This window comes from Periplaneta americana, chromosome 15, assembly GCF_040183065.1.
Source record: "Periplaneta americana isolate PAMFEO1 chromosome 15, P.americana_PAMFEO1_priV1, whole genome shotgun sequence".
In the NCBI taxonomy this organism is placed as follows: Eukaryota; Metazoa; Arthropoda; class Insecta; order Blattodea; family Blattidae; genus Periplaneta; species Periplaneta americana.
This window is the reverse complement of record NC_091131.1, coordinates 10,199,689-10,221,912: the sequence shown is the minus strand read 5'-3', so window position 1 is coordinate 10,221,912 and position 22,224 is coordinate 10,199,689. Positions and strand designations below refer to the sequence as shown.

The 22,224-nt window shown below is 35.9% G+C and overlaps 1 protein-coding gene across 1 annotated transcript; it reads right to left on the bottom strand.

Annotated features, from left to right (window-relative positions):
* Positions 1 to 1,686: 1,686 nt before the first annotated feature.
* On the bottom strand, positions 1,687 to 22,082 carry LOC138714628 (transmembrane protein 185B). Its single transcript, XM_069846662.1, has 8 exons — positions 21,894 to 22,082; positions 13,723 to 13,899; positions 13,433 to 13,640; positions 7,940 to 8,200; positions 5,615 to 5,738; positions 2,214 to 2,457; positions 1,836 to 1,917; positions 1,687 to 1,745 (listed from the first exon to the last, which is right to left on the bottom strand). The coding sequence occupies exons 1-6, from the start codon at positions 21,929 to 21,931 to the stop codon at positions 2,219 to 2,221; spliced, it is 1,047 nt and encodes a 348-aa protein (XP_069702763.1). The 5' UTR covers positions 21,932 to 22,082; the 3' UTR covers positions 1,687 to 1,745; positions 1,836 to 1,917; positions 2,214 to 2,218.
* Positions 22,083 to 22,224: the final 142 nt, after the last annotated feature.

Sequence of the window (22,224 nt, the reverse complement as noted above, 5' to 3'; positions counted from 1 at the left end):
GGTTTCACGATGCTGATTCAGTAAGAGCTTGGGACTACGGGTCCCTGGGGTATATCATACTGCTCATTTGCAGATGGGACCTGGCTTTATGAGGGGCAGAAAGCTAATCACTGTACCAAGAATGCAATGTTTATCACCTGCTATTCAGGCCTTTATTTTCACAGCAGCTATAATTCTTGGAAGTATTTACCTTTACATGCTGTAACAGTTTCTGGAACCACAGTAATTGCACTTTAGATGCTGTTGTGTTCCATCAAGATGGGGCACTTTTCATTTTGCGAATGAGAATTCTTAACTTTAATTACTCTATTTCAATCAGAGATTAGAAAATTTCTTTTCATTAGTATGGGAATATTTCATTGAAAGAATCTCCAGCAGATGGGTAGGCAAAAGATGCTCAAACTACAGGAATCAAGTTCACCAGATTTAATATCCTTAACATTTCTTCGCCTGACAGTTTATGAAGTTCAGAATATATTAAATTAAAGTCAGACATATTGAAAATCTAAGACATTATATTCGAGAAGGGATGCAACGAATTTTATATCATCGTCATCATCATCATCATCATCATCATCATCATCATCATCATCATCATCGTTGTCATCATTCCTTCTGGAATTTTAGAAGATACGCTCAGGAAAGTGTCAAGGTTCATTTGAATGCTGTGCATAGTGCTTTGAACTGGTGGGTTGCCATGTTGATTACTGATAAAGCACCAAAAATATGTATAGGTCTTGCAAGTACGGATTACCGACGGAAGGAATGCGAATACTGCGATAAGGAAGAGTGGGCGACAGAAAAGGTCATGAGATAACTTGAATGATATTCAAGAGTACAGTCGGAAGAGAAATGACATCGTTAGAATCAGTCTTGCGTTGTGATAGTTACATTACGACTTTAGTTTGTTCCATTGCATGTGAATACGTGTCTTGTATCGCACGGTATTATTATTTCATTCGTAAACATATGTTGCGCGTTTAATTAGCTTCGAATTTTTCTCTTGCTACATTCTTTATTTTCACAACGATATCCTCATTTGTATCACCTTGAAAGAGAAAGTACTTCCATCGGCTCACACCTCTCCCCCCTCGGAGTGCCTACATACGCACGTCAAAACAGACAGCAACGCCACCATTGGTTTTCGGTAATCGTTTCTTGCGCGAGCTATATGTAACACAGAAAAAAAAACACATGCAGATATTAATTTCACTATCACCCTGGATGGCGCAGTCAGTATAGTGCTGGCCTTCTGTGCCCGAGGTTGCGGGTTTCGATCTCAGCCCAGGTCTATGGCATTTATTTGTGCTTAAATGGACAGATTTACTGAAATGTAAAAGAACTCCTGAGGGACAAAATTCTGGCACACCGGCGATGCTGATATAACCTCAGCAGCTGTGAGCGTCATTAAATAAAACATAATGTAAATAAAAAAATTAATTTCATTGAAATCTTTGCATTATTTCCTTAAAATGGATTTCTAAGTGCAATATGTACTGAAAAGCACATTAAAGCACTTAGAATTTTATAAAAATAAAATAAATATTTACTTAAAATCAATTCCTTTATTAATAGTCACCATGATACTGCTGGATGATCCTCGTATCTTATAAAGAAGTAATAACATGAACAAATTTCATAACAAAATTCGGCGGGAGGGGATCACAACTCACTTTAATATTGTACTTTATAATTAAACTTTAAAACTGTATTGTAACATTGAAACGATGGCTGCAATTCATTTGCTGAAATAAAACAGAACTTAAATTAGTGCCTGAATGAAGCTCGAGTGTATATAAATCAATACACATGGGACTGAAGCAAATGCTGCTTACGCTTGCAGTTTAAGGCCATCATAGGTTCACTTCTTTATAGCAACAGAGATCTTTCTTTCGTTCCACTGAAGCACTAATCTACCTAAACGAAATTACAACTCTTAAGACAATTTTTCTTTTTTCAGATATTCCATAAACTCTTAGCTGCTCAATTCATTAAACAAAGCAATGGTAGCAAATTTATACATACAAACAAAATATATATATATATAATTGAGACATATTTACAAATATGCATATTTTCACACAGGCCCTTAAATGATAGACATAATAAAAAACAATGCTAAGATTCGAATTCCATAAAAATTTTACAAATATAACCACTATTAAATCTCAAACAGCTATCTTCTTTTAAAGAGTCGAGCTCCGTTTACCCACCGCTCTCAATCTGGCATGTCAATCGATATTACAGGTACCACAGGCTTCAGCAACTCAGTCTTTTTAAACCTTTTTTCTGGTTTTACGTCTAATGATGGAGCATCTCCGACACCTTCAGTAGCACTCTGCCCCCTTCGTGCTCCTTCGTCACTTTGAAGACTGTATGCTATGTTAGCATATTCTTGAAGAAATGGACAAAGGCTTAGAAGGAAGTGGCAGAAATCTTTACGAATCCCGAACCACCCTGTCAAGAGAAAGACACATCATTCAATTAACTTCTAAAGTAGGGTTGCCAACTCCAGGGGACAGAAATTCAGGACACATCTATACTAATAATAAATCTGTAGCCAAACTTTTTCTGGTAATTTTCGATTTTCCAAAAATAATTGATGTTAACATGTATAATTAACCATCCTGAAACCGAAAATCGCTTTTTTGAAATTTTTGTTTGTATGTCTGTCTGTCTGGATGTTTGTTACCTTTTCACGCGATAATGGCTGAACGGATTTCGATGAAAATTAGAATATAAATTACGTTCGTTGTAACTTAGATTTTAGGCTATATGGCATTCAAAATAGGTTGTTTAAAAGGGGACTTATAAGGGGGCCTGAATTAAATAAATCGAAATATCTCGCTTATTATTGATTTTTGTGAAAAATGTTACATAACAAACGTTTCTTTAACAATGATTTCTGATAAGTTTTATTCTTTGAAAAATTTTGATAGGACTGATATTTAATGAGATAAATGAGTTTTAAAATTACAATAACAACGCCATCTAAGGCGCTGTACTGAAATAAAAACAAATGACTTCGTTTATAAGGGGCCTTGGTCAACAACAATCGAAAGCTATTAAACATTGCCTAATTGTGTGAAGTAATATTGGAAGCTAATTAATTGTTTAATTATTTATTATTTCACCATTGGAAAGTGTAGTTTCTCTAGATGGACATAATTCTACAATGCTATTACAGTAACTTCTGAAACATATAGCAAGTAATATAAAGTATACACATTAAAACTAAATGGTATGTCAATCTTCATTAAACTATGGTTGCATGTAATAACAATTAAGAAACATGTTAAAGGAATTGTCATTGCACCAAATGAGTGCTCTCTGGACCAAAATGACCGCATTTTAATTATTTAAATACAATTTAAATTATGTAACATATTAAACGATTTATCCTTCTATCAAACACGAATGTTCCCTGGATCAAACGTCCTATTTTAATTATGTAATTACTTTATATTTATTTCTAACGGGTGCAGCGGAGTGCACGGGTACGGCTAGTTAAAAATAAATGTACATTTAAAAAATTTAAAACACATTTCATAAGTACACTTTTATTTTAAAGCTCAATTATAGACAATTGGAATTAGGTTTACTATATTTGTATTAATATTCGGTTGAATGTTAAAATAAATTAAATAAAAGTCTTACACATTTAAAAGCACAGGGATTATCACTAGAATCGCTACGTTAACATTACAATTTAAAAGAATACTTATTGCTTCCTCTGCTTTTGTTTAATAGTTATTTGTTTGTGTAAACAAAATAAGAAAATCCTCTACAGCAGGCCTGTCCAAGGCAACTGCCCTGAACTGGCTCTCGGGGCACGGGGGCAGAAACCAAGTGGATGGGTGCAGTGGCGGACTCAAGCACAAGTCGTGTTTTAATCAGTGGAGCGACTCTTATTTATACTTTCAAATAAATGCTTCTCCGATAACAATTGTGAGTTTAAGTATATGTATAAGAATTGCTCTAAAAATTTTTTTAATAGGCCTATGCCTTTGCTTAATACCTTCTTGGGTTCCATTCTAACAGCTGTATCTCTATATCCAATAAAAATTGGACACATTTTATATGGAATTTTTTATTCGAATTTGTCTATATTACCATCTCCTAAAATATTTACTATTCCTCCTGAAACACTCTGTATACCCAATGGTATTTTCTAAACTCCGAATGCCCTATACACGATGCAGATTGTAATGTACAACATCTGCCACATCACAACTCTCAGACTCAGGAGGCAGCAATAGCTCCATGCACTGACCCGTCTCTCGCTGTATGCCCTGGAAGCTGAATGCCCCAGTAGGCAGGGCTGCTCTACAGGATAAATTAAAGATAGTCTTTACTGAAAGTTCTGATTTCACAAGCTCTGACCTCATTTGGTTCCTCTCTCGTCAGTCCAGAGATTTTTTCAAATTTTGCGAAGAAAAAAAAAAAAAAAAAAAAAACTCGCTCTAAATGAGCATTGCTAACTGAAAGAGCATATATGTTGTTGTTGTTTTCTAATGCCAGGCGTTTGACAATAAAGTCATTTGACCTCTTGCACTCCAATATTTTTCAAAGATATTATCATGGCCAGCCACTGAAGCACAGATTTTGAGGTGTTCCGAATCCATTTCTTGGCGTGAGTTGCACAGTGGGCAGTTAGGGGACTGATATATTCCAATTCTATGCAGGTGTTTGGCCAAAAAATCATGGCCTGTTGCCAATCTAAATGCAGCTACAGACGATTTCCGTGGTAAATCGGGAATTAACTGTGGATTATGATGCAGAGAGTTCCATTTTTTCCCTTGAGATTGTGTTATCAAATTTCGTTTGTTGAAGTCTAAGTATGTAGATTTAATAAATCTTTTCACAGAGTAATACGTAGATTTAGTAACAGGTCTGTAAGTAGCAGTGCTGCCCTTCTTTGCTAAAGCATCCGCATTCTCGTTTCCCAGGATTCCACAATGGGACGGTATCCATTGGAATACAATTCTTTTATTGAGTGATATTAATTGAGAGAGCATTTTAGTTATTTCTGCTGTTTGAGATGAAGGTGTGTGTTTAGAGATTATTGATAGAATAGCTGCTTTGGAGTCTGACAGAGCATATATATGTTGAGCCATTTTCCTTAAGTTTGGCATGCTACATGTTTTCGAAACAGTGTCTCAGCGTTCTTGAGGAATTGACAGATCTTCAGCTTCGGAATTATCAATATGAAATTTCAGAATATAAAATTACAATAAAGAAAATTCTGGACATTAAGCATCCTGAAAACAATTTAATTTCTTTCCTGACAATCTAAAAAAATTCCGGACAGTTGGCAACCCTATTCTAAAGTACTGATCCTATCTAATGCTATGGTTCTAGTATAATATTTTTAGTTACACATCCCGACAAAGGAATTAGAATTCAGTAACTCTGTCCAAGAAACCAGGCGCTTGTTTCCAAAGTTGAGCAATAACTCTTCGTGACTGATCTTGGCTTATCTGATATCCATTTTCAATTTGTGCATTTCTTACTAGTACATCAGTATCACTATCTGCAGGACCTCTAGTGCATTGGCAGCATACATCTGGGTACGTCTGCTCATACTCAGTTTTCTATTAATATGTGTACTTACATCTGTTTCCCCCCTTAGCACCAAATGACATGAGGATGAGAGTGCAATATGAAAGAAATAATGGCGAAACAACGCCAACGTAACTCAGAGAGATGTCTTCATCCAATTTATTGGCAAGCAGCACCTGCAAAAAATACAGACAGTTGTAATTTCACCAGCAACAATGTTTCAATAAAACTTAAGTCTTTGTGTAATGAGCATTAGATATAATGATGAATTATGTATATGATGCTTCTGATGACAGTGATATAGTTAAAATAATTAAAACCTCAAGGATTGGGTGGCTGGAGGATCTTTACAGAGAAAAGGAGATGGATCCATGCTGCAAAGTTACTTTAACAAAAATAGATGGCAAAAGAATTGGACAGCCTAATATTAAATGGTTGGATAGTGTTGAACAAGATTTTAAAGTATTGGGAATACAAGGATGGAAAAGGATTTTATTTTACTTGGTTATTTAACGACGCTGTATCAACAACGAGGTTATTTAACATCGATGGGATTGGTGATAGCGAGATGGTATTTGACGAGATGAGGCCGAGAATTCGCCATAGATTACCTGACATTTGCCTTACAGTTGGGGAAAACCTCGGAAAAAAACCCAACCAGGTAATCAGCCCAAGCGGGAATCGAACCCGCACCCAAACACAACTCCAGATTGGCAGGCAAGCACCTTAACCGACAGAGCTACGCCAGTGGCTATGGAAAAGGAAGAAAAAAGATAGGAACGAATGGAGGTGCATTCTAGGGATAGTCAAGGCCTGTGATAGGCTGTAGCACGAATTATGATGATGACGATTGTATTGCATTTATTTACATTCCATGGTATACGTACATCATTTCACAGCTAGAATATGGAACATGTCAAAAAAATCTTAATAATTAGTACTATAAAGTCTTAATTATAGTCACAGTCCAGTTGAAATATATAAGAAGGGTTTTACAATATACTAATACAAAACAGAAATATTCATGCAGGATTGTTGAATGTCATAAATTCACCTACAGAATAGAAGGCATGAGAAATTAAGTACTTCTTTAATTTGGCCCTAAATAATCTTATGTTTTGAGTTTCATTTTTTATGTCCATAGGGAGCCTATTAAAAATGATTACTGCCATATAACGCATTTCTTTTTGTTAGCACGATAGACTTGCCGATGGAGTATGAATTTTTATGAGTATTTATGCTATGAACTGTTGAATTAGTTACAAAGTTATATACGAGGAAGTTTATTAATGAAAAAATATATTGACAAGCCATGGGCATTATTTGTAGTTTTTTTAATGGTCCTACACGATTCCTTAGATTTGGCACCCACTATTATTCTAATTACTCTTTTTTGTAGTAGGAATATACTGTTACTATCTGTACAATTTCTCCAGAATATTATTCCAAAACTCATTACCGAATGGAAATATGCAAAGTATATGCAAATTTGAAATATTTTAAAATTGAACCTTTTAAAAAAGAAAAATATAAAATTATTCATGATATATAATAATAACAAATGTATGTATTTTTTATCTTTTATTTCTATCGACTATATTCATGTTTTTATTGAATATCACTGGCTTCTGTCGGATTGTCAATTTATATTAAATGTGTATTTTTCTCTCTTTTTCTCTTTCTTCTTTATTCTTGCTCTTGTGTTGTATTTATTGGTTTGAATTAAGTTACTTACTGTATTTAGTAAACTGTCCTTGTAAATTTTATGTTATATTATTGACTAAGACCACACCGTACACGAGCCTGGCTCTTACGGTAGTGGCTAGAAACATTTTTGTTTTATAATTTTAATTTGTACTCACTAGCTAGCTAGCTAAATAAAATAAATATTGTTTTTAAGGTACTGATATTTACTATCACTTGCATAGATCTAATATCAAAACATGCTGAATTTAGTTCGGGGGTAATTTCTTTAATATGATTTTTCCAATTTCACACATTATCGATTTGTAAGCCAGGAAATTTGGTTGTTGTTTCTGTTAGGGACCCATGGTTAATTATTGCACTTGAGTTTGCGAGGTTGAATTTTAGCAGGGTTTAAATTAAATTATGTTGGTTTTGTTACAATTTAATACTAATTTATTGGCTGGGAACTAATCACAAATTTTGAAGAGAATTGCCTCTGTTGAAGATTGGAATGTGTTGGAGTTATTTGACATTCCAGAACTGGAAATGTTCCTCCTTTACTACTATGATGACGACGACGATTCCATTATTCCATTGTAGTTAAAGTAATTAACACTAAAGCAAATATTTTCATTGTTTCTTTACAAACTGGAATGACATACAGGCCTCTTAATAATTTTATGTGACATACCTGAAAAATAAGAATGGGTATGACGAGGAAAGTGTACCCAAGTGCACTGTTGAAAGAAGTTCGTCTCTGCTGTGGGTTTACTTCTGGCGCTCGTAATAAAATTCCAGCAAAGATGATGGTGTACAGCACTCCCACTAGGGAGAGACACATGAGTATCCACAGTGGTACAAACACCACCTCCCAGCTCCACGAGATGAAGCCATCAAGTCGCAGTGCCAAGAAGATGAACTGGAGAATGTTCACCGAGCAGAACAACTCCAACTACAAAACAGGATTTGAGTGACTATCTGGGATGCAATAATTACTACGCAAGACAAAAAACAATAATATATATCTCTTTGCAATAACTTACAATTCATGTCAGTGGCGAAGCTAATATGTAAATACTCGGTAGGCTGAAAAAAATCTGGTAACCTTGTACAGTAAAACCTCGTTAAGACGCGCCCGCTTATTATGCTATCCCGTGTAATACGCTTTTCTTGTCCAGTCCCTGCACATTTTATATATATAACACCTTTATAAAATATTCCATTTCTTGCGCTCAAGTCCCGCATAATACACTGATTTTGTTAAATATTTTCGATGTAATTTTCAGCAATGCACTGTAACAGCAATGAAACATCTTTGTCATTGAACTCACTGGTGCCATTAACCTGAAAATTATTCGATGAAAGAGTAATGGAACGGAGAAAAATTCTCTCCGGTGCCGGGATTTGAACCCGGGTTTTCAGCTCTACATGCTGACGCTTTATCCACTAAGTCACACCGGATTCCACCCCGGCGTCGGAAGAATCGTCTCAGTTTTAAGTTCCAACTCTTGGCCGCCCTCTGCACTATGTCATAGATATCTATGAACCTAGGACAGAAGTCCACACATGTGCTGAGGTGCACTCGTAATGAGTGACTATTTGGCCGGGATCCGATGGAATAAGCGCCGTCTTAAATCACGAAGTGATTTACGCATATCATATATATTATTATAATGTACCGAAATACATATGATATTTCCATGCAGATATTCTGCGTCATCATACGATGAACGGAGAATGTATTTCGGTACATTATAATAATATATCTGAAAATTATTGGTATTCGACCCTTTACCTGCGCATTTAAACCTTCATACTTCATACCTTAGTATACCCCACCCTCTTGTTACACTCTCTTATTCAACTCCTTACCTACATGGTTAAAGCCTACGTACAGTTACAATACCTCACCCTCTTGCTAACCCTCTCTCTCAAACAGCATTCCTCACTCGGCCGTAATAAAATTCTGGAAATTTTTGCTGAGCAGTTTGTTGTCCTTAGTGTATTGAAGTGACTGTGAATGTGATTACAATGAGTTACAAAGCGCTTTCTATGTCAAATCTTACGAATGTACGATGAGAACAGTACTCTTACTCAGAAACAACTCTCTGATGCATTAGGAATCCCATCATCGACATTAAGGACGATAATAAAAAATAGCGACTCAATCACTACAGCTGCGACGTCGGGAGGATGTAATTGCAGGAAACTGAAGTGTGGTAAACATGAGGACTTGAAGTACATGCACACGGCAAACAACTATAAATGACTTTTTTTTTTCGAAAGAATTAAGTACAGTACATATTGTAAATGTCTTTGACGTACAGTACAGTAATTACATAATGGAGTAATACTGACGGCCTTATCTCTACCAGGTTAAATAAATAAATACTAATACTACTACTGTATTACCTTTCATGAATCATGTATTTCAATAATGAAAAATGCTAATAGATACTGTATATAAGTCAAAATTAGTATACCCGCCTAATATGCGGTCCCAGTTAATACGCAGTTTACACCCGGTCCCTTGAACAGTGTCTTATCGGGGTTTTACTGTATCATTTTATAGAGCAGATGTTTATCATCTTTTCTATCAAATTTTTTGTGACACAGACCCCCACAAGATGATGACCACTCATTTTCATCCCCAAACAGAATACAGGTAAAACATATTAGTTATTTGCCTCAGAACACCCTGTTAGCCAAGGATATTTCTTATACCATGAAAATGTCTATGTCTTCCTCCATCATCTATTTTAATATGTAAATGTGGTGTTGAGCTCCTATCTTTGTAAGCACATTTTATTTCATACATCCAACTTGAAAACGATTTCTCTTTGTTTATTTTATTGGGTTATTTTACGACGCTGTATCAACATCTAGGTTATTTAGCGTCTGAATGATATGAAGGTGATAATGCCGGTGAAATGAGTCTGGGGTCCAGCACCGAAAGTTACCCAGCATTTGCTCGTATTCGGTTGAGAGAAAACCCCGGAAAAAAACCTCAACCCGGTAACTTGCCCCGACCGGGATTCGAACCCGGGCCACCTGGTTTTGCAGCCAGACGCACTGACTGTTACTCCACAGGTGTGGACTGATTTCTCTTTAAATTCTACAAATAATGACCTCAATGTTCTCTTAGGATGAGCCCTTTTACACAAAATTAATATGACACGCACACGCACGCACGCACACACACACACACTCACTCACACTCTCTCTCTCTCTTATTTGACTGAACTAAACTAAAAATGCAGTGCTTTCATAGAACACCAATATAGCGCGACGTAATATTGTGATGGAAGGCTAGTCTCATCCCATACGGAGATGTAGCGAGTCTATACCCCTCCCCGATCCCCCCCCCTCAAGCTTGTGAGTCAAGGTCATAGCCATGCCTTTAGAGGCTTTTACCTTAAGCCTCGCTGCTCGCACTGCTCTCTCCATACTGGAACGACTGCCAAAGTAAACTATAAGGAAGAATCGGAGTGCAACCAAGTGTTCAGATATAATTATTACGAACTTTTTGGGTAGGCTAAACCTCAAAAGCCTCTTAAGAGCTTCACCACTGATTCATGTTGAAATTTTCAACAAGTCAATAATTTCTTAATATTAATGTGCTGTTAAGTTGTTTCGGTCAATCTGACTTATCCAATAAAACTATAATATTAATATTAAACCAAAATAATGTTTAACATTATACTATTGTTCTATTAAAGTTAATTTATCTGTAAATGTTTTCGTCTTATGGCACATCAGATGTGTCAATATTAATGAGTATTTATTTCAACATTTAATCTGTATCCGAAAAAAAAAAAAAAAAACTAAGCAAGCAGACTTTTATATAATATCTTTTTCTTGTTTGCTGAGCAGATGAGTGTTGCGAACTTGACACTTACTTTCTTATTATACATTTCTTTCATTTCATAACATTCCTTTCCTCTAGCATATTACAGTTTATACCATATTTACACCATTATAAAATGCACATTTCTTTCTTTGAAAAAAAAAAAAAGTCTATAAAGCATGGTGCATCTTATGCGTCGATATTAACTTTGTGAATGGGTGAAAACTTCATGGGATTCTGTGAAAATTGAGATAATAATCTGTCAGTTAGCACACTGTTCTTTAAGGCCCGGTTTCTTCAACCTTTGTTAAATTATAACAGTGTGTTATTCCATTTCAACTGTAAACTTAACAGTTGAAGCATTTCTTCAACTACTGTTAGTAGTAACAGGCTGTTAAAACCTATGTTAATTTAACTGCCCAATTTCATGTAGTTAAATCATTTAACTCTCTGTTAGCATAAAAGTATCCAATATGGCTGGTGCGTTAGATGCTGAACTTATATATCTGGATTATTTAGGAAATGATATCCATGAATACATAAACAGAGGGGATGATTTCTGTGATTTGACAGACCAGAAGTTCATACAAAGGTATAGGCTATTTTCTGCCAAGCCTCACTTTTCGCTTTCAGCTTACTCGTAGATCCATTTATTTGTTTATTCTCATTAATTGGTTTATACTGCGAAATAATTTCCAGCAGAAAGTTTCTTTCGAACGAAGAGAAATTAATCCCACGATTTCTATTTGTTCCAGTGTTCCCATTTCATACCAGCAATACCAATACGCCGCTCCACGCTATTATGATAGTGTGATACAAACGAGGAAAGAAGCAGAAATCAAACCTGAGAGAATAGAAAGACTTCTATCCTCTCTGAATCAAACAACGGAAACAAGCGAGAATCGCAATTGTCAGAGTTCAGAAAACAGAAGTGAGCCTATACTTGGTTATAGGTTATGGTTAAACTCTAGAATCTCTGGTCCTAACAGAGAGTTAACAAACAGAATGTTAAAATGTGAAATGTAAAGTTGAAGAAACGCAATATTTTTAACAGCAATTCATACTTTTAACTTCCAGTTAATTAACACTATGTTAGGTGCAGTTAACAAAGGTTGAAGAAACTGGGCCTAAGTGTTTTTTTATACAGTATACGTTTGTAGAGCATGGAGGTGTATAGTGTTGAATTAGCATGCATGATTGTCACAAGACATCGAACTTATTCAGACGGACAATTTATTAAGGATTGCATTTTAATAACAGCAAAGAATGTATGTCCCAATGAATCTTCGAAGTTCGAGACCATAAGCTAGTTGCTAAATACTATAGCTAATCGTGGACAAGAAATTTCCATGGTCTTACATTTGCACACGGCAATGTGATCGAGAACATTGAATGCAGGTACGTTTGAAATGTCATCTGCCCTGAGCATGGATAAATATATAATAGGATGCGAAACTGTGGTCAGCACCATCTGGCCGTGGGGGGCTGAAATAAGATGATCAGCGCCCAACATCGTAGGTGGTAAACGTTAGAACTACGTGTTGGGTACATTACCCAGAGTTCTCTATTTATTGAGAAATTGCTCGAGAGTCGAGGAGTCGAGATGGCAGATAGAAACTTGCTAATAAGTGAACATAAAGTGATACATGTGTGTATAAGCAGTGTATTTTAAACAGTGATGTTTATGGATGATGTAAAAATAGTGTTGTTGAATTTATTGTAAAGTAATAGTAATATAATAAATTGAACTATCTAAGTAGTTCTTGCAGACTTTTCCATTGTGCTGTACAATAAATACCCAAAGAATACAATTCCAATTATCTAACATTTTGCTTCATTTTTTTGTATCTGTCTGGTTGTATTTTAATCGGGTAGTGTAAAACACATCGTCTCTTTTATCTTCCTGTTGGCTCCAGTAAGAATTTTCAGTAGAATATGCTGTGAGGAATAAAACTGTAAATGTTTTATTTTAAATTGGGTTAGTTTTGAATATCGATGAGGGTGGGAGGGAATACTTTCTGCACAGTTTAACATTTTCGTCACCATGTGCGCTGCTAAATGCATGGAGTAATTACTCTTTTCGCTACTTGGTGCGCTGCTAGATGTAATAACGCCCCTCCCCCAAACAGATGACAGCAAGATCAATTTCTACAACAGCGCCTCTAGTAAGTGTTACGGGAAACTCAGTAAGTTTCGCATCCTATTATATATTTATCCATGCCTTGAGTCTGGCACCATGCTCTGTGTAGGTTTATAGTGGCAATGAGTTTGACATGACTGTTTTATGTAATCATTAATATCTACCTCAATCTGTTACATTACTTATAAGATACGTACCTCAAATGAACGGTCGTGCTTAACTGCCCAAATACAAACAGCAATTGATACTATTGAAATAAATATCAAGGGGATAAACACAAGGATCCACAGATGTCTACCGGATTCCAGTTTGTCACACACCAAGAGCTCAAACATGAGCAGAATGAGATGGAGTGCTAAACTGATGAGCATGGCTTTGTAATGGACATAAGCTTCCCCTTCGAGCCTGCAATAAATAATATAAATTAAAGACGAAGCAAGCAACACTGTGTAACTTGAGTGACTCTTGTGTTATGAAGCGTACAGACCTGAAGTGTGGATATCTCCACCACACATAGCTGCCAACTGTAGCACCGGTGATTACCATAAACTTCCAAAACCAAATTGGTATAAAAACAGTCCAATAACTCCACTGGACTGTGCCATCAAGACGGAGGGCAAACAGTGCGGTGAAAATCATCAGGCAGACATGTACTAGGAACTTGCTGCAAGAAATGCTCACATAAATGTATTGCAAAAATCTCAAGACACCTATCCTTATTTATAAGCTGAAATTTAACTTGCATTCCAAACAAACAGTTTATGAAGACAAGGACTTACCAAAAATACAGTTCTTTTATCATGCTATCACTAATATTCCTTTTTCTAGTTTAATTTCTCTGAACTGCTATTCAAAAGTCTTACATAAGTGAAATAATTTGCTGTGAGTGCAAGTAAGAAAGATAAACTTTCGTTATCCATATTGCAAGCAAAATGCATTTCTGTATGATTACAAAATAGATATCTACAGGGCATATCAAAAGTCCGGTAACACTTTCAATATTTTATTACACAAAAACTACTAATGATAGCATTTTCAAACACACGTCAGTTTAAAGTCAAACTCTCAAAGTTCGTTTTACACTTCACAGAGATTCAATGTGTGAACCACGAGTGACTCGGCAGATGTTCAAACGATAATCAAACTCTTCCCATACCCTTTTCAACATATCCTCTGTGACCGTGGCGGCAGCTTCTCGAATTCTGGTTTTTAGTTCCTCTAAATCACGTGGCAAAGGCGGTACAAACACACGGTCCTTTAGTTACCCCCATAGAAAAAAGTCACATGCAGCCATATCGGGTGACCTTGGTGGCCAAGTCATGAAACATCTGTCCCTTACTCCAGCAGGTCCTATCCAACGATCAGACATCTCCGTAATCAGGTAAGTACGAACTGCATTGTGGAAATGTGGCGGAGCCCCATCTTGCTGAAAGATGAAATCGTCAAAGCTGTCGACGATGACTTATTCAGCCGTTTAATTTTCAGCGACGAAGCGACATTCCATACGAGTGGGAAAATTAACAAGCACAACTGTCGTGTTTGGGGTACACAGAAACCTCACAGAATCATTGAACATGAGCGTGATTCACCAAAGGTGAATGTTTTCTGCGCGTTGTCACAAAGAAAACTGTACGGACCTTTCTTCTTCATTGAGGCTACTGTGACTGGACATTCATATCTGGACATGTTAGAGCAATGGTTGGTGCCTCAACTTAGACAAGATCTCGATGATGATTAATATTAAAATGGATTTGAGGGAGGTGGGATATGATGATAGAGAATGGATTAATTTTGCTCAGGATAGGGACCAATGGTGGGCTCATGTGAGGGCAGCAATGAACATGCAGGTTCCTTAAAAGCCGGTAAGTAAGTAAGTTACCGGACTTTTGATATGCCCTGTACTTCATTTATAAATTGTATTAAGTTGTTATCTAATGGTGAATGAGATACAACAAAACTCCTTTCATCCGAAATTCAGTCAACCAAAACCCGGGTTAACTGAAACGTCTTTTTTTTTTGTCACACACAAGATACATACAATACACATTCTTTAATTTTGGAGGGTTTGAGGAAACTATCAGTACCTGTACTTTATTGCACCCTGTTGATTCCTTTACTTGTTCATACGATGAAAGAGTAATGGAACGGAGAAAAATTCTCTCCGGTGCCGGGATTTGAACCTGGGTTTTCAGCTCTACGTGCTGACGCTTTATCCACTAAGCCACACCGGATTCCACCCCAGCGTCGGAAGAATCGTCTCAGTTTTAAGTTCCAACTCTTGGGTTCCCTCTAGTGGCCGCCCTCTGCACTACGTCATAGATATCTATGAACCTAGGACTGAAGTCCACACATGTGCTGAGGTGCACTTGTAATGAGTGACTAGTTGGCCGGGATCCGACGGAATAAGCGCCGTCTTAAATCACGAAGTTATTTACGCATATCATATATATTATTTTAATGTACCGAAGTACATATGTTATTTCCATGCAGATATTCTGCGTCATCATACGATGAAAGAGTAATGGAACTTGTTCAGTTCAACATACTATAATGTAGTGAAAAGTTTGGGAAGAACGTGACAACCGCAGGGTTGCCTGGTTGCCAGTCACTAACAGGACTCTCTAAGAAACACTTTCCCTGCTCTCTCACTATGAAGGAGGGTTGCTCATGAATTTCAACGTACCCAGCCATTAGAAAGAAAAAAAAGTTTTGTCGAGGAAAATGAGGAGGTTTTACTAATAAAGCAGTGGAGGGATATAGCAGCTATGAAACGTTGCGAAAATAAAACTCAGACAAAAATATCAGATTACTTTAAGTAGATCTTCTTACTGTAAGGTGTAATTAATAAATTTTTAGAGTACCTGGATAACAATAGTTATCCGAAATCACCTCTGCCCTCATCGTTTCAGATAAACAAGGTTCTATTATATGTGATTCTCTGCGGTGGCTGAGTGGTCAGACCTTCAGACTGTCACGCAGGGAGCCCTGGTTCGATTCCCAGTCAGGTCTGGGATTTTTTCATTAAAAAAATCTAAAGTGACACTTTTGGCGGACAAGGTCGCAGTTGGGGTTTTTCCCGGGGTTCTCCCTTTTTTCCCCAAATTAGGCATTTACATCATTCCGTCACCATTTCTCCATTTCATTATCATTCCGTAGCGTTCCTCAAATGCCGGCCGGCGGCGCATGGAGAGGGTTGGCCTAGGGATGTGTGGGGTTGCCTGCTCGAAACCTGGACCAGAGAACCTTGGTGTGATCGGCCAGTGTGGGTTTGGGAATGCGTCACCAGAGGGCTAGCGCAATAAATCTAAACAAGGTCGCAGTGCTGGGCCATAGTGTCCCCCCTGTTAAATTCAATTCAATTGTATGTGATTTTCATCACTTCTCTTGTATATCAGTATAATCCAGCTAGATCTCTTCAGCTTGTTTGATGGTATCCAGCTTCTTGCAGTGTAAGTGATCTTGACTGAGTAGGCCTACTGATTCTGATTCTTGGCATATGCTGCATTCTGGTGATGCAACACAGTTTAATAATATCATCATCATCATCATCATCATCTTCAAGGTTTAGGCCTGGTGGCCTGTTCCTTCCTCTTGGAAAGTGTCCTCCCATCTATTGCGGGGTCTTCCGACATTCCTCCTTCCTTCGGGTCTGTAGTTCAGTATTTTTTTTTGGGAATCTGTCTTCATTCATCCTTAATATATAGTCTTTCCAGTTTTTCTTTTGTTTTAGTAATCTGTCGTTTAAGTTGAAAATTCCCAGTTTCGTCCTTATGCCTGTGCTTCTTTTCTGGTTCAATAAAGTGTATCCTGCCACTGATCTCAGAAATCTCATCTCTGCAGCCTCTATCCTTCTTCTTTCTGATCGAGTCAATGCCCAGATTTCACTGCCATACATAAGAACAGGGACTGCCATTACTTTATAGAATTTTAGTTGGGTCTCTTTTAGTGTTTTCCAGGATAAAGTTCTTTTTATTGTACCGCACATTCTCTGGAATTTATTTACTTTGTTGTTAACATCGTCATTTTCGCAATAGGATACGTTGCAACCGAAATAATTAAAACTACTCACCTGCTCAATTATTTCATTCTCTATTACTATTTTGGTCCTTAGATGTCTAGTCCCCAGAAAGCCCATTGCTTTAGTTTTTGTTAAGGATATTTTAAGATTATAATCTTTAATAACTCTTAATAATTTGTTTGTTGCTATTTGCAAACCGTCCTCTGAATTACTGAAAATCACTTGATCATCAGCAAACAAAATAGTATCTATGCTCTCTTTGCCGACTATAAAATGTTCTGTTAAAATACTGTTTAATAATAATAATAATAATAATAATAATAATAATAATAATAATAATAATTCTTTATTGCTCATTGACTTGTAAAGTACTGGTACAAGTGTAAAGCATTTTCAACACATTCTATATCATAAATGAATCAATACCATTTTACGTCTCTAATAGTAAACACATAAAAAATTGCAATTTAAAAAAATGTATATAACTAGAGAATAATTAAAACAATGTTTAAAAATACGAGTCCAACTGTAGACTATTATATGAAAGAAAGTGAACTCAATACAATAATTCTTCTAGTTTGTATGGGCATTTTCTATCACGTATTTTTTTTTTAAATTTTCAATTAAAAGTGTTATGCTATTCATTCCTTAGGTACCGTACATAACACATTTGTTTATTTTATTGGGTTATTTTACGACGCTGTATCAACATCTAGATTATTTAGCATCTGAATGAGATGAAAGTGATAATGCCGGTGAAATGAGTCCGAGGTCCAGCACTGAAAGTTACCCAGCATTTGCTCGTATTGGGTTGAGGGAAAACCCCAGAAAAAACCTCAACCAAGTAACTTGCCCCGACCGGGATTCAAACCCGGGCCACCTGGTTTCGCAGCCAGACGCGCTGACCATTACTCCACAGGTGTGGACTACACATTTGTTATACAGCATTATTCCTATGATATAAGCCTAAAGGTTTTTTTTTTCTGTAGCCACTGTCTTTAGGCTTACTCTATCACAGTTTGTATATCCCTTTGTATTATAAGAAAACAGTTCTTTATTTACTGAGTATAACTTTTTTCTTTTTGACTGGTGTTATTACTTTATAAGCATAAAATCTATTACTATCAGTATACTATTATTTAAGAAATATTTGGGTAACCAGCATTTTAAACATTTTAAATATATCGCACAGTATATTAACTGAATAAATAAATAGATTTTATAAAACTTAATGCTGAGTTTCATAAAAAAGAATATTTTCAAATTTACGACTGGCTATACACAGCCAGTTGATTGTCAGCCTTTCTTTACAGCTCGAATTGTCTTTTTCTTGTGCTTGTCACGTTCTCGATTACCTTCCTGCATTGGGTTCTATCTCGGGCCAGGTTCATTATCTCTGTCCATCAGAGGTTGATTGCTTTCTTCACTTCATCATGCCATCTCATTATTCTTCTTTCTCTTCAGCTTTCTCCTTCAACTATTCCTAACATGATGTCCTTCTTCATTGCTGACAATCTTCTCACTAAGTATCCATGTATGACAACTTGAGTTTTGTGGTTATAGATTCCAGAGAGCAACTAGGTTTGATTTCTTGCAGAATAGATTCATTTGTTATGTCAACCCATGTTACTTTTAGCATCCTTGTCCATGACCACATCTCAAAAGCATCTATTTTTCTTTTGTCTGTCATTTTTAGTGTCCAACTTTCACACCCATACATTTTTTGGATTAGCTTCATTTTGATTCTAATTGATATTCCTGAATCATTTATAAATATACTGCATTTCTTCATTGCTGCTTTTCCTAGAATTATTCGTCCTTTTATTTCTTCTGTGCAACTGCTTACTTTTGATATTGTTACACCCAGAAAATTAATTTTATCAACACTTTCAAATCTTCACTATTTATTTTTATCAATGTATCCTGTCATGATTGCAGTCTTCTTGACTTTAGTTCGAGTCCTGTTTTGGTGCTCTTCTCCGACAGTCTTGTTATTAATTTTTCTAGCTCTTCCTTATTTCCTGCAATGAGTGTGATTTTGTCAGCATATTTGACGTTATTGATTCTGCGACCACCAATTCTTATGCCTACATTGATCTCATCCAACTCTGCAGCTCTTATCACGTAAATCATTTTTACACGATTATAAAAAGCTTGATAGTCCATGTTTGAATTGGCATAAACTTGCAATTCTGATTTCATTAAAACAGTGGAGCATCTGTTCCTGCTATTTGACCATTTGTGGTTCATTGTTATTCCGCGTGGGCACAAACCAATTACACACATCTTCCCACATCTTTAAATGAACGTAGGCTATGTCTTTTTTATCTGAGAAATTTAAATATCTTGGAACAGTAATGACAAGTAACAATAACGAATTAATTGAAGTACAGAGTCGAATCACTGCAGCCAATAAGGCCTATTTTGCATTAAGCGCAATATTGAAATCTAACTGTGTGCACAAGGAAACAAAACTTAAAATATACAAAACAATTATTATGTTATGCAAGCGAAACTTGGACATTATCTAAGGAGACAGAAGCTAAACTAGGTATATTTGAACGCAAAATACTCAGAAGAATTTTTGGACCGGTGCAAGAAAATATGCAGTGGAGAATACGTTATAATAACGAGCTATATAAATTATATAAAAGTTTTAATGTTGTTACTTTCATCAAATTAAGGAGGCTTGAATGGGCCGGACATGTCTATCGGATGGAAGGGAACAGAATACCAAAGAAGATCTTAGAAGGGAAAATACATGGTAAAAGACCAACTGGAAGACCCAAAAATAGATGGATAGATGCGGTAACGATCGATTCTCAGGAATATCTCGGAACAACTGCCTGGAGGAGATTAGCACAGGACAGGGACAGTTGGAGGAAGAAAATTGAGGAGGCTAAGGCTCGACTTTGGGCTGTGATGCCATTTTAGTAGTAGTAGTAGTATGTCTTTTTTATGGAGGATCCTCAGCAGAATTTTGCTTCCCTAAGTTAAATATTTGGACAGCATATACTTATATAGCATCTGAATGAGATGAAGGTGATAATGCTAGCAAAATGAGTCGAGGGTCCAACGCCGAAAGTTACCTAGCATTTTACTTTTATTGGGTTGAGGGATAACCTCGGAAAAAACTCAACCAGGTAACTTGTCCCAACCAGGATTTGAACCCGGGCCTGCTCGTTTCAAAATCAGACATGCTAATCATTACTTCACAGCAGTGGACTTATTTTATATTGTTAAGTAAACAATTAGGATAAAATAAAACAACCAGGAAACGACAAAAATAACTTGTACGAAATACGCTACCTTAAAAAAAAAAAAGACACTTAAACATACACCGGTAGTTTTTTAAATGTTGTGTTTAAAACTTGTTTTAATCAACGAATATTGTTTTAAACTGGGATATGATGATAGAGACTGCATTAATGTTAATCTTATACAGGATAGGGACCGATAGCGAGCTTATGAAAGGGCAGCAATGAACCTCCAGGTTCCTTAAAAGTCATAAGCAAGTAAGTAAGTAGGAATAGGCCTATATTGTTTTAAACAAGCCAAATCTGAATACGACATTCCATTATGAAATACATAAGCTAGGCCTATATGGATATCGTTTGATTACACAGATGTAGAAATAATGACGTGCATAAGACATTTCTTGCAATTTTGTAATGTGTTCACTCATGCAATAATATTTATGCACACAATGTATTTCCTTGCTTGGATTACCAATAAAATCTATTAAGTAAAAGTAAAACAATAAAGTAGTATTTGTACAGTAATAAATTCTAGGCAATAATATTGGTAGGCTAATTTGAAAGGTACGATGAAAAGGTATGATATCATGGAAGAGAGAGGGACCAATGCTGATTTACGTTTCTTTATGGGTTAGAGGGTTAAATAAGAGGATAACTGAGTGACGTTAAGCCGAGGTATGTGACAAGGTTAGTGGGTTAGTTGAGGGGATTATTTAAGTGAAACGAGGCAGAGAAATATGACATCATAACTTTCCATTGTATCTTTATGTGTATTTCTTATTTCATTTGTTGAGTTATTTTTAAACTTTAAATAAAGTCGACCGAAATGAAATCCCTACTTTTTAATGCACAGCAAAATGATTGATAATTAAATAAGACAATGTAATTACATTTATTTTGGAAGAAAAAAGTCCTTGTTACATTTGACAAGGCCATATCTTCTTTCTATACCATTACTATGTTGTCATTAAAATAGAGTAGGTAGCTAATTTTGTTACATGGAATACTTCTGTTCTACATTAGCTCTATTCTGAAAAGATGTTCTTTAAGTAGACCTAAGTTTTTCACGTCATTTCGATTTAAACTGTTTTGGCGTATATTCTGATACTCTTACCCTCGACATTAAATTTCCACATAAATTTATTTCAAATACATACTTTGGAATGTGCATATGAAAAAGTAAACTCTTACTATTGTATAAACAATTTTTATTTTCAGAAAACTATGCTGACCTGACATAGTGTGTAATGAGAACAGTGCCATTTAAAATATTTGGTTATACTATTAATTTGGTTTGTTCAATAACGTAACTTACACACAAAATTAAAAGAGAAACTGACAACCACTTTACCACAAAGAAAAAACATTAATGATCTGTCTTACCTTGGATTAAAATCCTGAAATAATGTCTGCAGGTTCATCTTTAACAGTAGCTGGTAATCTGCGATGAACCTTACAACTTACTAATAAAGTCACTGCATTATAATTATAATTCTGACATAAATTAAAAGATTCAAACCAACATAAACACCATGCAACTTTTTTTCCTATTATTTTGCTCTGTCAGCTGGTTCATGCTGCAATAAAAGCTTCGATAATTATCGATGTTCTAATGAAGTGATAGTGGATCAATTTCATGAAACTATATTATTTGCATTTATTGGATCGTATTTCTGTTTCAACATGAAAATCTATTATTTTTTAGTATTTAATT

Bases quoted from the DNA above. Each gene is read 5' to 3' on its own strand.
- LOC138714628 (XM_069846662.1), bottom strand. From the start codon at position 21,931: ATGAACCTGCAGACATTATTTCAGGATTTTAATCCAAG. The intron at 13,900-21,893 runs GTAAGACAGATC...CATTTCTTGCAG, and splicing joins TTTCAGGATTTTAATCCAAG to CAAGTTCCTAGTACATGTCT. The intron at 2,458-5,614 runs GTAAGTACACAT...TTCTCTTGACAG, and splicing joins TGCTAAGGGGGGAAACAGAT to GGTGGTTCGGGATTCGTAAA.